This window comes from Oryx dammah, unplaced genomic scaffold (assembly GCF_014754425.2).
Source record: "Oryx dammah isolate SB20612 unplaced genomic scaffold, SCBI_Odam_1.1 HiC_scaffold_12, whole genome shotgun sequence".
Lineage (NCBI taxonomy): Eukaryota > Metazoa > Chordata > Mammalia > Artiodactyla > Bovidae > Oryx > Oryx dammah.
In genome coordinates this window covers 54,062,232-54,077,551 of record NW_024070196.1, presented here as the reverse complement: position 1 = coordinate 54,077,551, position 15,320 = coordinate 54,062,232, and the positions used below count along the sequence as shown (strand labels likewise).

General features: G+C 47.3%; 2 protein-coding genes across 2 annotated transcripts in view; one reads left to right on the top strand and one right to left on the bottom strand.

Annotated features, from left to right (window-relative positions):
* The first annotated feature begins 4,218 nt into the window (after positions 1–4,218).
* MYL2 (myosin light chain 2) lies at positions 4,219–12,279 on the top strand. Its single transcript, XM_040250775.1, has 7 exons — positions 4,219–4,327; positions 5,605–5,694; positions 7,959–8,034; positions 9,098–9,202; positions 9,758–9,836; positions 9,942–9,990; positions 11,948–12,279. The coding sequence occupies exons 1-7, from the start codon at positions 4,325–4,327 to the stop codon at positions 12,044–12,046; spliced, it is 501 nt and encodes a 166-aa protein (XP_040106709.1). The 5' UTR covers positions 4,219–4,324; the 3' UTR covers positions 12,047–12,279.
* Positions 12,280–13,563: 1,284 nt separating this feature from the next.
* Positions 13,564–15,320, bottom strand: part of CCDC63 (coiled-coil domain containing 63) — a 35,047-nt gene continuing 33,290 nt past the window's right edge. The window contains exon 10 of the mRNA XM_040250730.1: positions 13,564–13,697. Coding sequence (XP_040106664.1) covers positions 13,564–13,697 — 134 coding nt within the window. The remainder of the gene's footprint in view (positions 13,698–15,320) is intronic.

Here is a 15,320-nt window from a genome sequence, read left to right as displayed (position 1 = left end):
AATTAGCATTCGATAAAATTGACCTTTTTTCATGGACAGTTCCATGAATTTTAATACACTTAAGTTTTATTGTTGTAATTAATATTACTTGGCTGTTGCTCTGTTTCCTCCTCTGCTCACTAGATGTGGAGGACAGTATAAAAGTCCTTGGAAATGTCCATGTCCCTGTAACTTGTGACTATGTTACCTTACATGTAAGGTCCCCTGACAAAGGGTACATTGCAGAGGTGATAAAAATCTGGAAGTGGGGAGATGATTCCCCCACCAAGATTATTGGATTATCCATGTTGGCCCAACATAATCATGGGGGTCCTCAAAAGATCGAAAGGAAGCAAGAGGAACAGAGAGGTCGAAGTCAAGAGCCTGGAGTGACGTGTCCACAAGCCAAGGAGTGTGGACAGGCCTTAGGAGCTGGAGAAGGCAAGGAATGGATTCTCCACAAGACCCTCCAGAAGGAATGTTAGCCCTGCATTTTCAATTGATTTCTGATCTCTAGAACCATGAGATGAATAAATTGGTGCTCTCTTAAACCACCAAATTTATGGTAATATTTTTATAGCTGCAATAAGAAACTAATCCACTAGATTCATTTTCTGATTGTTCTGCCCCCTGTTCTTCTCTTTGGCTTCTGTTCAGGTGGGCAGTTATTTTTCTCTTTGGCTCCATGGAACTTAGGTCTGGTTGTTGGATACTTTTTGACCATAGGAATCCCACCAGCAGTGAAAAGCGCTCAGGCCTGGTGGAGTTGCATTCTCAGGCAAGGTGCCTTAGCCACACCAGCATCAAGGATAGAGAAACTTCAACCCAGCCATGAAGCTCCCTCCCCTGATATACCCTTGAGGTTGGGGCTGAATCCTACCCTTGAACGTCTACACAGACCCAAACCCCAAGTCTTCTCAGACTGCCACTCCCAGGGCTCTAGGGGACTCCCCAGAGCCAGTCCAGCTCATTGACAAGAGGGGATATTCATTTCTCCAACAACAGAACCTAAGGTCTAACACAGCCTGTGGGCCCACGTCCTGGTGGCCACATGGCACCATAACCTACTCAAGGTGCCATGTTCCCAGGATTTCCCTGACACACATAATCTCACTTAATCCTCGCAACAGCCTTATGAAGATGTGTGTACTATTACGGTCTCCATTTCCCAGATGAGGAAACTGAGGCCCTGAGAAACTTATCACCCTGACCAAGACCCTCCCACCCACCTTGAATTAACAGAGCCGGAACTCTCTCCCCAGCACCTTCTCCCAAAGGCCCAGTTGAATAAAACATGTTCTTAGAGGGTCCAGCTGTACAGATGCCTCTCTGGAGGTGGCTCAACCAGGGACTCTCTACCCCTACCATGCATTCTGTACATCTACTGTGGCTGCAACAAACTTTTTGTTTACCCATTTATAGCTACTGACTGCTCACACAAGTGTTTTACTGGAAATCCATGGTGTGCCTATTAGCTCGGGAAACATTTGTTCTGGTGTTGTCAGAGAATCTTGGGCAGAAAAGCTTTTTTTGATCTGTCTGCGTGCAGGTACATGTGTGTGTGAGTGTGCATAGCTGTGTGTTATTACATGCCTCTGTACGAGTGCACAAGTGCATGGGTATGGGTGCATGTGCCGGCTCAGGTGTGTGCACCTGTGCCTGCACACAGACAGGAAAATACATTTTTTGTTATTAAAGATTCTTTAGACTCAGCTCCTGGGTAATTCTAACCCAGCTGTGACTGCAGGGAGGAAATAACGTACACTTTTTTTTTTTTTTTTGCCATGGCAATAAATGATTTTTGGGTTTGCACCCCCAAAAGTGAAATTTTTTCCTATCTGAGTGATCACTGCCATTTACTGAGGACCTGTCTGGGCCTCATAGTTACTCACTCTAGAAACATCTCATAAGGAAGATCTTTCTATGGTTCGCACTTTATGTGCTCAGAGAGGTAAAGTCACTTGCCCGAGGTCACACAGCAACCCCCACCCCCCACCCCCCACCCCCAGTTCAAGTGCAATTTTGTCTGACCTCCCAGCCTGAGGGCTCAATCACTCCACTCCACCGCCTCAAATTGCCTAAGGCTGAATGAAAACTTTATAACAATCCCTACTCAGGCCCTTGACAAGGAAAGCAAAGTCTGTGTTACTTGTTTCTTTAACTACCTTTTTCTTTCTTAGGGGCCAAGCATCTTCCACTTTTCTCCAGCAATATCCACAGAGGTTTCAGCACATCAGAGCAACTGAGCACATATTGGTAGATTGATTTGGTTGATAGGATCTCGTTTGCTGGCCTTGCTCCCAGTCAGATTGCCCCTGGCATGGGCAGCCTAGGGGCTGGTTCGACACAGTGTCTCCTGCCAGGAACTCATTACTCCCCTCGTTGCTGGTGTGAAATTCCAAGGCCAAACCATGTGGTCTGCCTTGCACACCTTGCTGTTGCCTCACCTTGCGCCCCTGGCTCCCTCACTCACTCAGCTCAGGTCACATGCTCCTTCTGCTCCGCAAGATTCCCAATCTGTCCTCCTCCGAGGCTCCTGCTGTCTCTGGGGCCAAGAGCACTCTCCCCATCTCTGCTCAGCACTGCTGCCTGGTACTACCCGTCTCTATTTCTTCCTTCTGTCGTATCTATCACCACTGGAAATTCCCTGCGTTGTGCATCTTTTCATCCATCCACCCCTTGCACCGTGTCATGAGGCATGCAGTTCGTCGCTAGGCGGCTGTCTCCCCTACACTAGCCCCACGCCTGGCATGCAGCAGGGCTCCACAAGGGGGTGACCACCCAGCCAGCCATTGACTCTGTGGCTATACCACTGGGGCAGCTGAGGAGATGTTCTGCTTCTTAGAGGCAGATGTTCTGGTTCTTGGACTCTGAAGCCCATCACCCACAGCCACTAAACAAGGCCACGACTTTATTCCAAGCTCTCCCTTCTCACTCCTTGTATCCCAAGGCTGCCTGCGAGGCCACAGGAGGAAAACCATCCTGAGAGAGATTAACCACCACAGTGCCTTGAGTTCTGAGAGCAAACCACCTTTCCCAAGACCCTTTAAGAGCCTGGACTCTGGAAGTAAACGGGCCTCAGATCCACTCCCAGCTTCTGTCTGATCCCAGGCATCTCATTTTTCCTCTCAGCCTCAGTTTCCTCATCTGTGAAATGGGGACACAGAAAACAAGGGGTCTCTCCCACACAGGGTGATTAGATTTTAAACAGGAGCACAAAACGTTCCTGGCATACAGCAGGCACTTGATGAGAGCTGTTACTTCAATCAGTTAACAGACTTGCTGAGCAGCTGCTGTGTGCTGGCCAGTCAAGAGCTTGGAGCCGAGGAGAGTGTGGTGAGGACTCACCCTCCTGAGCGGCCCACTGAGAGTGAACAAAATAAGTGAATTGCACAGTATGTTGTTGTCCAGTAGTTCAGTCGTGTCTGACTCTTTGCGACACCATGGGCTGCAGCATGCCAGGCTTCTAGGAAGTGGTAAATGCCGGGGAGAAACACAAGGCAGAGAAAGGGCTCTGCAGGGCAGGGGCTAAATGGCTGTTTTTAAAAAAATATTTATTTGGCTGCATCAGGTTAGTTGTGGCACTCAAGATCTTCGCTGCGTTATGCAGGATCTTTCCTCGCAGTACAGACTCTCGAGTTACGGGAGCACTCTGTCTCTCTAGTTGTGGCCCATGGGCTCAGTAGTTGCTGCGAGCAGGCTTAGTTGCTCTGCAGCATGCAGAATCTTGGTTCCCTGACCAGGGATTGGACCCATGTCCCCTGCATTGCCAGGCGGATTCTTAACCACTGGACCTCCAGGGAAGTCCCTAAAGGGTTATTTTTAAAATAGCGTGCTGAGGAGGTCTCATTGAGAAGGTGAGCAAAGACCTGAAGGAGGTGAGGGAAGGAGGTTCACAGATGGCAGATGGAAAAGCATTCCTGGCAGAGGAAACCACAGGAGCGAAGGCCCTGAGGTGGGACCCGTGACTGATAATGTAAGAGAATTTTTAAGTCTGCTCTCCCCACCATTTTCCTCCTCAAAATTGACAAGCACAAGTGCTGACTGCCCAAGCGCTGCAGCGAGCGAGCAGCATCTCTCCCTGTGCACCAGCCGCCAGGCTCTTTAACCTTGAATGCCTTTCTGGGTCCCACGTGTCACCGGGTGGCGACTGAGCTGCCCTTACTTCAGAAGAACGGCATGGGGTGGGGGGGCCTTAGGTGGTGTCTGCCTCACCTACCACTGCCAAAAGTGGTCATGGGGTTATTTTTAAACTTGGGGAGGAAGTATTTATTGTTCCCGGGCTGAAGAGAGCTGGGCAGACTGTGGGATTCTTCTGGGGGAGCAGTGCTGTGTCCTTTCCACCATGGTGAGTACTCAGGGTCCCCGGAGGAGGTAAGTGATGCTGGGTGGCGAGGAGGGGACGCCACCTACAAGCAAAGGACCAGACGGGAGGGGGAGCACGGCAGCTCTCTGGGGCCCCAGATCCTGGAGGAAAAAGCACTGCTTGCTGTGTGCACACAGAGGAACCCCAATCAATGCCCCCGATAAGCCACAAATAACAGCAGCTCCCGGGGACTCGCAAAAACAAAATAAGAGAGTTGGCTTTTTTATGGCTTGTCTACTGACCTCTTGAGGAATCAATAACTCCCAGGGCTTGCAAAATGGGATTGAACGCTTTTAAGGATCAAATTGTAATTCTTTTCTCTTGTTCAGGCAGCTGGGGAAAAGAATCTTTTTGTTTTCACCTTTTGAACTTGCAAATTTAAAACCTCTCTCCCTCTGTTGTTTAGTTAGGTGTCCCTCTCCAGAAGCAGGAAGCCTCCAAAATCAGGATCAGTGTAAGGCTGTGGTTAGGGGCACAGACTCTGGAGTCAGTCTGCCCGAGTTCGACACTGGCCCTGCCTTTTTGTGACTGTGTGACCTTGGGTAAACGAGCCAACCTCTCTGAGCCTCGGTTGCCTCCCCGGGAAAATGGCGATGGTAATAATAGCATCCACTTGACAGAGCAGTTATGAGGACTAAATGCAATAACATATGCAGTGTTCAAGCGTTTGCTGTAACTCAAGTCAGAAGCAGGTGGGGAAATGTTAACTCACTCCCCTCTGCTCTGTTTGCATGGTGCAAGGACAGAACATTTAGAGAGGAGATGTTGCTGCCATTTGGATCAGGGGAAAATCGAGGGGGACAGAGCAGTTGGGTTTTAACACCCTGAAAATGTGTCATTTCATCTCGCATTCTTCATGGTTTAGTGAGCCTGACTTTTTTTTCGCCTCCAATCAATTCTCCTTCTGTGCATTACTGAACTTTTTGTGAAATGCATCAGAACAAAAGCAGCTGGGTCCTGCTGGAGCTGATCTGAAAGCCTGGCCTCCATCCCTGGAGACACACCTCTACCTCCCCTAGTTTGCAAAGGAGCTGCTGCAAGACCCACAGTCTTTTACCATCCACCAGAACCAGGCTGACTTTGAGAAGTCTTATTCCACGTCCTTTTAACTTTCCAGCACCGCCCTTTTGAGATGAGTGTAGGCACCACACGCCCATTTCACAGATGAGTGGCTGAGACTTACCCAGTGATGGAACCTGATCTAGTTTTCTAATTCCCAGCCTCTGACTCTTTTAACTGATGTTTTTTTTACCCTCTAGTCACCTAAGAAAGCCAAGAAGAGAGCAGAGGGGGCCAATTCCAATGTGTTCTCCATGTTTGAACAGACCCAGATCCAGGAATTTAAGGAGGTGGGTGCAACTGGGTGGAGATTCCCACATGCTAGAAGGAGCCTTTCCCTCATTCCATATTCCCTGCAAGGACCTCTCAGTTATGTTGTCTGTGTTTTCGTTCTGTTGTTGTTGGCCGTCCCATGCCACGTGTGGGATCTTAGTTTCCCAACCAGGAATCGAACTCACACCCCTTGCAGCGGAAGTTCAGTGTCCTAACCCTTGGATCAGCAAGGAAGTCCTAGTTTGTCTTTATCCTCCCCAAAACACCCCAAATTCGGTCTGAACATGTGTGTGAATGACTTAAAGAAATTAACTTTTGCTGATCATCAAAACAAAGTCTATGTCTTGTTGAAAATGTAGGAATGAATTTCAGAAATGCATGAAGAATAAAAATGACCTGACTTATAATTCTATGACCCAGAGATAATCAGTTAACATTTTGGGATATGCCCTGCCAGTGGTTTTTGTTATGTATGCACATATTTGCTAAACAAAGGGACCATCTCCTATGCACACTAATCAGTACCTGTTATTTTTTCTTGAGCAATTCAGCACCAACATTTCCCATCATTTATTTAAATCACCTCCTATGGCTAGATGTTATATTTAGAATGTTTTACTATTATAATTAATACCCTTTGCTTGTATCTCTGGTTATTTCCTTGGGGTAAATTCCTAAAAGCGGAACAGTTGGATCGAAGGAACATTTTATTTTTTTACAAAAGGAACTAAAACCAAGTACAACCACTGGTCCAAGCTGCCCTCCGGAAATGCTGTGCTCATTCTGACTCCCATCAGCCCCAAGAGGAGAAGGTGTCTTTCCTGCCACATCTCCATCAACACTGGGTATTAACATCTCAAACATGATTTCTGCCAGTCAGAGAGATGTCTGAGAGTATCTTGAGATTTTAATTTTTACCATCTTAATTGTTGACTGCTAGCTAGGCCTGAAACCCTACCCCAGTCTACGGGGATGTGCCTTCGTAAGCAAACCTAAGTACCAATTATGTAAAATTAAACCACTGCTGCAAGGCTCAGGATACATTGAATTAATTTTCCAGCCATCCTGATGGCTCACACTGAGTTATCCACTCTCTCACCTGGCCCTTCAGAGGAAAACACACTAAAGCTATGCCGGAGAGGCCACAGTATTTTATATGAAAGGAGAAACCACTGGGGGCTTCCAATGGGACATGAAGACTTGCCCCTTCTGTCCCCACCAGCATTCATATCACAGGAACATCATGCCCCACGGGCTGCCAGGGAGAGAGGAATTTCTGGGATGAAATGTCACATCTGAACCTGAAATAGTTCTCTTCCCCGGAGAAGACTACATCTTCCCTTCTCCCTCCCTCTGTCCCAACTTCTGGAATGAGATCAGCTGCTGGAGGCATGACCTGGGGGTGCAAATACTTTCAGGAACCAGTTGTTAAAAGAACTCAAGAAACGCAGATATGATACGTCATTGGTAAAATACCTGGGCATTCACAAAGCTCTTGGAGTCTCCCTTAGAGCCAGCTGGAAAAGATCACTGGCTTCATTTTACAGATAATATGGGCTTGCAAGTTGGTGAGCGGACTCCAGTTTTTAAGTCATTTTTTTTTTTCAACAACAGCTTGATAAAGTTATAATTCACATACCATGTATTCACCCTTTTAAAGTGTACGATTCAGTGGTTATTTAATACAGTCACAGCATTTTGCAACCATCATCACATATCTAATTTTAGAACATCTTCATCGCCCCCAAAAGAAACCTCATACTCATTAGCAGTCACTCCCGAGTCCCCCCTCCCCCCAGCCCCTCACAACCACTAGTCTATTTTCTATCTCTAAGGATTTGCCTGTTCTGAATGCTTCATAGAAATGGAATCATACCCTATATGGCCTTTTGTGTCTGGCTTCTTTCACTTAGTATCATGTTTCAGGGTTCATCCATGTTGTAGCATGTGTCAGAATTTCCTTTTTATCATTGAATGACATTCCACTGTGGGGAGAGACCACATTTGTTTATCCATTTATCAGTTTGGAGCTATTGTGAATAGTGCTGATGTGGACGTTCACACCCAGGTGTTTGTATGGATACATGTTCTCATTTCTCTTGGGAATACACGGGAGCGTGAAATTGCTGGGTCCTGTAGTAACTCCAGATCTAACACCTAATATCCCTCGATGCTCCTTGAAAACCCCAGAATCCCACTTCCCCCAGCCCTTGGCACAATCTCTGGGGCTCCTCCCCACAATTTCTCCAGGGCTGACCAGACAATTGCCTCCCTTTCGCAGGCCTTCACCATCATGGATCAAAACAGGGATGGCTTCATTGACAAGAATGACCTGAGGGACACCTTTGCTGCTCTTGGTACGTCGCCCCACACCACCATCCAACACCAGCTAGGAAGGTCTTCTTATCCCACTCCCATGAGGGGCAGGAGATGAGGCTATCAAAAAGGTCAAGAGCTTGTCATTTTGAAACAGCTCAACCAAGATCAATCTTTAAGGCAGATTTCAGAGGATAGGAAAGAAGTGTTTAGTCTCTGAGTGTCTTAACATATCTTTTTCTTTTAAAATCATTTTATATGGTTTTGAATACAATGGCAGTTTACAATAGAAAACTCGGAAAATTCAGGAAAGTATAAAGGAGTAGACAATGTTGACCACTAGGGCATATTCCACTGTTAACATCTGAGCCTCTAATTTTTTTCCTAGGCATCTCGTGTGCGTGCATGCTTAATAGTTAGACTCATTCTATTTTGGATTCAGCTTTTAAAATTTAACATCTCAGTAGCATGACCATGAGTACCTGGAACTGTTTCAAAATATAAATGTCCAATCTGTCACCTCCTCCTCCATTCCATGGACCTCAGGTCCATGAACAGCTGGGCAGGTTTTGTACTGAGCAATTATACAGAGTACTATTCATATTTGTAGCCACTTAAAACATAAGGTATCTTAATAAGGGGTGGCTTTTTCTAATTTATACAAACATACTATATGGGCTTCTGACAGTGGCTAGGACAGGTATATTAGAATCTCCAAGGCTGTGTGGGTTAGAGCAGCTATAATTTGAAAAAGTTCCCTCAAATTCTGATCTGTCTCTCCCACCTCCAAGTGAGAAGGGCTAATTTTATAACATGAGGATTTCTTATTTGAGTAAAACATTAAAACATCTGTATAAAATGTTCCAGGTCCTGAAAGCACAGTTTTAAAAATAACTAAACCCTCTGTGAGTTGTTTCCAGTTGTCTGGTTATTATAAATAACACTTTTGAGAACCTCTCACGTGAATCTCTGGCCCCGTCTACTGTGTCTCCGATTATTCCTAGACAAGATTCCTTGAAGTAGGATTACAAGGGCAAATACCAGTGCCCTGACAGCTGTTTCTGTCCCAGCTCAGAATCGCTGAGTGTCTGTCTCCTGCTCTAGGGCGTGTGAACGTGAAAAATGAGGAAATTGATGAAATGCTCAAGGAGGCTCCAGGTCCCATTAACTTTACTGTGTTCCTACAGATGTTCGGGGAGAAACTTAAGGGTAAGTTCATGTGTATTTCTGTTCATCTATGTCTGCAGAGGTATATATCTGTGTATGTGTGTGTGTTGGTTTGTGCACTGGTGTCTGTCTTTATGTGTCTTCATCTTTGGGCATCAATTAAAAGCACTAGGAGAACATACCGGAGTTGGCAGATGAAGGCAAGGTAACACAGGAGAGGGAGAGAATAAAAAGAGCAGTTAATAGTGCTCCAAGGCTGGCCCTCACCCGAAGCACTTTAAATGCATTACGTGCATCCCCTTCGTCTAGGACGTAGCTTCTCTTCTTATGCTCGTCTACAGAAGGGGAACTGAGACTCAGAGACGGAAAGTCACGTGCCTGAAGCTACACGGCTAACAAATGCTGGAGTCAGGATTCAAATCCCAGTCTTTCTAAGTCTAGATCCAGGCCTGACCTTGGGTTTGCTCCAGAAATAACTGGATTCTCAGCCCACGCTTTCAAAACACCAAGGCTCGGTGCTCAGAAGTGGTGAGGCCTTTCTTCCTTACCCAAGATTCTCAGCCACTCATGGCACATCAACCCCATTTTCTGTTTCAGGAGCAGACCCCGAGGAGACCATTCTCAACGCATTCAAAGTGTTTGACCCTGAAGGCAAAGGAGTGCTCAAGGCTGATTAGTGAGTGGGATGTGAGTGGTGGGAGGGGGACATGGGGGTTCCTTGCTTCTCCCCACAGCCCTCCCCACAAAGCCGGGGGCAATATCTGCTTTTCTCTCTCTGCAGTGTCAAGGAGATGCTGACCACGCAGGCAGAGAGGTTTTCCAAAGAGGAGGTAACAGACCCCTTCAGACACCCTCTGTACCCCAGTTACTGGCCTCACCTTTCTAGGGACTCCCTCTCCAGACTCTCTGACATAAAATCCCCCTGACCCCACACTGAGAGAGAATCTGCTCTCGTTTACTAAGCCCTTATCTCATTTCATTCCCTCAGTCACCCTGTGAGGTAGTGACTAGCACCAGGGTCATTTTACAGATGGCGAAACTGAGGCTCAGGGAGGCAAAGTTACTAGCCTCAAAGGACAACCCTAATGGGAAATGCCGGGTCCTAGATCCAAACCTCTGTCTGACTCCAGGTTCTGCCTTCCTCGTAACACATTGAGACCTGGTGACGGCATCAGTTTCCTGAAGGACTGAAGGTGTCATGCAGGGTGACCATGTATTGTTGTGTAGGTTGTACACCGCACAATCCTCCTGGATGCCCTTAATAATATATACTGCAGGGTATCTATTTGTTGCAAGTTTTTTCCAGCAGATGGCAGTAAAGTGTCTTGCTATAATTTCCTAAAAATCAGTACATACATAAGACTTTTTCTGGCAGGTGACAGTAATGTGCCTGGAAGAAGGGGCACTATTGTTATCAATAAGTCATCAAAGGCCCTGTATGAACAAGCAACTGTCTTGTCAACATTGCTAATTAATCTTAGTGAATCTATTTAAAATAGTCCCTTGCAGCCTCTCAGGCCTGATTCCATGAAGTTTCATATTTTACTAAAAATTTTATTTGAATTTCCCCCTTAAAATTCAAGCAGTTGAAAGAGCCTGCCTTTAAACTCCCACCATCTTTGTGACTTCAGACAAGCTCTTTAACCTCACTGTGCCTCAATTTCTTCATCTGTAAAGTGGGGACAATAATAGAATCTACTTCATAGTACACATGACGATGAGTGTACTATGAAGTACACTTTAAATGAGTTCAAATGTATAAAGTGCTGATACATGAAAAAGGTAATATGTGTTCAGTTCAGTTCAGTTCAGTCACTCAGTTGTGTCCAACTCTTTGTGACCCCATGAATTACAGCATGCCAGGCCTCCCTGTCCATCACCAACTCCCAGAGTTCATTCAGACTCATGTCCATCGAGTCCGTGATGCCATCCAGCCATCTCATCCTTGGTCGTCCCCTTCTTCTCCTGCCCCTAATCCCTCCCAGTATCAGAGTCTTTTCCAATGAGTCAACTCTTCACAGGAGGTGGCCAAAGTACTGGAGCTTCAGCTTTAGCATCATTCCTTCCAAAGAAATCCCAGGGTTGATCTCCTTCAGAATGGACTGGTTGGCCCAAATTAAAAAAACAATAATTAGCTAATATTCTTTAAGGACTTCCTGGTGGCTCAGTGGTAAAGAATCCTCCTGCCAATGCAGGAGACTCAAGTTTGATCCCTGAATCAGGAAATCCCTTGAAGAAGGAAATGGTAACCCACTCCAATATTCTTGTGTGGGAAATCCCATAGACAGAGGAGGCTGGTGGGCTACATTCCATAGGGTTGCAAAAGAGTCGGACACAACTTAGCAACTAAACAACGAAAAAAATTTTTAATGTAGAAATTACACATTAAAAAAAATTAAATTTCCCTCAAAGAATCAAATTCCTCAAAGAGTCTGACCTCCTTGCCCACGTGGCCGCAATGGCTGGCCCTGAGGAGTTATAATCTCTGTAGATGGACTATGTCTCCATTTAACCACAGTCCCCAACAGGCCCATCGTGCTCCCCTACATAACCTGCCCGCCCCTTTACACACACACTTGAGTTTGCAATCCCTGCTTTCCCCATTGCAGGCTGGGTACCTAGGAACATCCCTGCAGGATGGCCCTTGGGGTCAGCACCTGGGGAAGGAAGCAGGAGGGCAGGGAGGGAGATGCCCACGGCACCCCATATCCTCCAGGCCCCAGCTGCCTCTCCACTGGGACCGCCCTTCCCCGCAAGCCCTCAGCATGTCTTGCTGGTTCATTGCAGATTGACCAGATGTTTGCCGCCTTCCCCCCTGATGTGACTGGCAACTTGGACTATAAGAACCTGGTGCACATCATCACCCACGGAGAAGAGAAGGACTGAGGGAGTGGCTTGCCTTTGGGTGGGCAGACGGGGGCATCCTTGCCCTCTTCTCATTTTGCCAGTAACGCACCACCCCCGACCTTGGCCAGTTGGTCGTGTGGCTGCCTCATTTATCCACCTCCATCTTCTTTGCAGCCTGGGTGCCTTAGAGCTACCACGTGACCACACAGCTGGCAGATGGAAATTCACCCAGAGTCCGTGTTCAAATAAAAAGGAGGTCGTGTATTTGTTCATGATGTGTCCTTGAGTAAGGAAGACCCTTTGCTAGTTCCCATGAAGGCAGTATATGAGTTAGGGATGGCCCTGCTGTCCTTATTACTGAATCTTAGTGACTCTTTACTTAAAACAGATCTTCAGGGACTTGGGACTCTGCTGGTGGTCCAGTGGTCACCAGCAGTTCCAGGTTCTTGTCTATCCCTTCAGCAATCCTAGTGGAGAGAGGACACCTCTCTCTCTCTCTCTCCCAGCTCCACACAAATCCCAAAACAGGGCCTGTGCGATACCTGAACCAACGCTGAAACAGGTGCAGTACTCTGACTAGCAGACTTGCTCAAATGACCAACCCGCACACGGGGGCTGAAATCAGCCCCTTCCAAACCTTACATGGCCTGAGGGTGGGAAGGGCCATTCCCAACGGAAAGTCCAGATGTATTTTAGGAGGAAGGGGGAGTAGATGTCAGGTAGTCTAAGTTTTCAAGGGAACCCCAAGAATCTGGGACCTAGCCAAAGTGCAAGATGTACTGGGAACAAAGAGCTGAAGCTGGGATCAAAGTGGCAGCTGGGGTCACCTAGAGGGAATGAGACAGTCTGGGGGGTTGGAGGAGCCAGAACTGAAGTCTTTAAGGTTCAAGAACAATAACAGAGACCCCCAGAGAAGAAACTCAGGGTCTGCTCCAATGACATCACCTGCTGGGAAATGGGGTTCCTTTAGAGCCAACTGAGAAGGGAAGGACTCAGGACCCCCATGCCATACCATGATGACCCTTCATGATCCACACCCTGCAATGACCCATGCCCCCCTCACATCCAGAACCTGTGACCTGGGGCTCCTGCAGAGACAAGGCCAGGCCCTGGAGAGGCCCCAGCTCCTAGCGTTTGTGTTTCAGGACAAGACATCCTGGACACAGCTCTACAGTGACACACTCATCCATGTGCCCGTCCCACACACAGATACAGACACAGGGCCTCCTCGGCTCCAGGTTCCCACCTGTGAGTCTGCTGCACCCTATATGGTTCTAGGACGTGAAATCAGTATCGTGGCTCCCATGTGGCCCCTACACTTCACCTGGTGAGCCGTGATGGGCGGCAGTTACCATCTCAAGGGTTCTCAAGGGCCACGGTGACCTCACACCACCCTCGCCACCTGTGCCAGCTTTGGATATCCACCCTCCTGCTCCTCTGCACCATCTAGGGAGGTGCCAGTGCCCTAGTCTCTTAGTAATGAGTGTGAAAAGGCACTGAGGTTACAGAACAAAACATTTACTCTCTCTAGTTATGTACAAATGGCCAGAGCCGCCTCAGATTGTTACCTTCTTCTTGGACTTCAGCTCGTCCCCCTTTTCAGGCGTGCTGTCCCTGTTTCGGGACTCTCTTGCGGTGTAGTGGCTGAGCACCATTTGCCGAAGGCTGCTGTGGTCCAGGGGCTGCTCCACTGCACCAAAGACAGGACCCGTGTGAGGAGTTCAAAAATCAAATTCAGCACAGCAGGATGGTGGGCTTCCTTCCCAGGGCTAGTGCCCCTTTGCCCTGTTCAAGGAACTCCAAGCCTGGTTTGGTGACGCTCCACAGCACTGGGGGTGGGAGTGTGAACAGTCTCCAAGTTCAGGGAGAGGGAAGACAGGGATGTGCTGCTCAGGGATGGCCAGACAATAACTGTCTTTTTCCTCCCAGACGAGGACGTGAGGTTGAGTTGGATTTAATATCAAGGAGATAGGGCCACCACGTGCAGTTGCTCAGGATGTAGACTGCACAAAGACACCTGTTTCTGCAGGACGAAACCCACCCCCCCACCCCCCCAACCCACACACACTTGATTGCCAAGCCACGTCTATCTAGCAGGGGTGGCTTTTCCTAACTAATCTGCCTAGAGGGGCTTCCCTCTTCTAATTTATACATGCAACCCATAGAGGCTAGTGGGCTAAGAGAACCCAATGTTTATCAATATTCCCTTGAACAGAAATGAAGATATCATCTGTATATTCCTGACCTTGTGAGGACAGTGTTATCAATGGCTGTTCTCTGCCACCCTCCTCATTTAAGAACTCAAAGGGTCAAGGGAAGCTGTGCTAAGGTGGCTGACACCAGCCCTGGTTTTCACTCCTGTTAACTTTCAGTTGCCCTGAACAAATCAAACAGATGTGTGTACACCTGTGCATCTCTGCATGCGCACATATTGGCAATTCCCTCCCTCCATTCTCAGCACACCTGCATGCTTGAAATGCTGCTCACAGAAGAGGGGAAACTTTTTTAAAAACCAATTTTTCCCCTCTGGTTACTGAAATCACACAAGGTCACTGTAAAAGAAAATTCTAAGCAATGACAGAATTAACTCAGAAATACAAAGTTCTCTGCAACCCACCACCCAGAAATACCCACTGTAAGTCAGCATATACATCCTCTTCATTTTTATGTGTATAATCAAGATACTTTCCTTCCCTTCCTCCTCCTCCTTCCTTTTCTCTCTCCCCGCCTCTATCTCTTATGTACCAGGTTGTGAAAGGCTGTCTTGTGAACTGTAGGTTTTACGCAGCATCCCTGGACACTAGATGCCATATACACATATGTCAATTCATGTCAGCCCACAGCATTCTTTTTAGTGGCTGCCTAGTATTCCATCACATGCATGGGTGAACTGTAACTTATTTAACCAATCTCTAATGGGCGAGCATTTCAGTCATTTCCAGTTCGGCTGCCCTCCTACTTCCAACTTCGAAATTTGGGTAAGTTTTTCTCTGAAGGACCAATTTCCACAAGCAAGATTACAGACTCTACGCATGTATCTGAAATCCAGGGTAATTATTAGGTAAGCCCATTTCACCTGTAACCTGCCTTCACTAATCAAGGTCATTTTCTTATTGGTACAAACGTCTCGCTTGTCCTCCAGGCAACATGTGGCCTAAACAATGTGTCTGCCTGAGTTGTTTTCCAGGAGCTTGGGTTCAGCTGCGTCTAGTTCCAGCTGAGCAGGTTAACGCTGGATAGAACCATAATCCTTCCACTGAGCACATGCGAGTGTTGCTGGATGACATCTTGAACACACAGAGGCCCACACTTA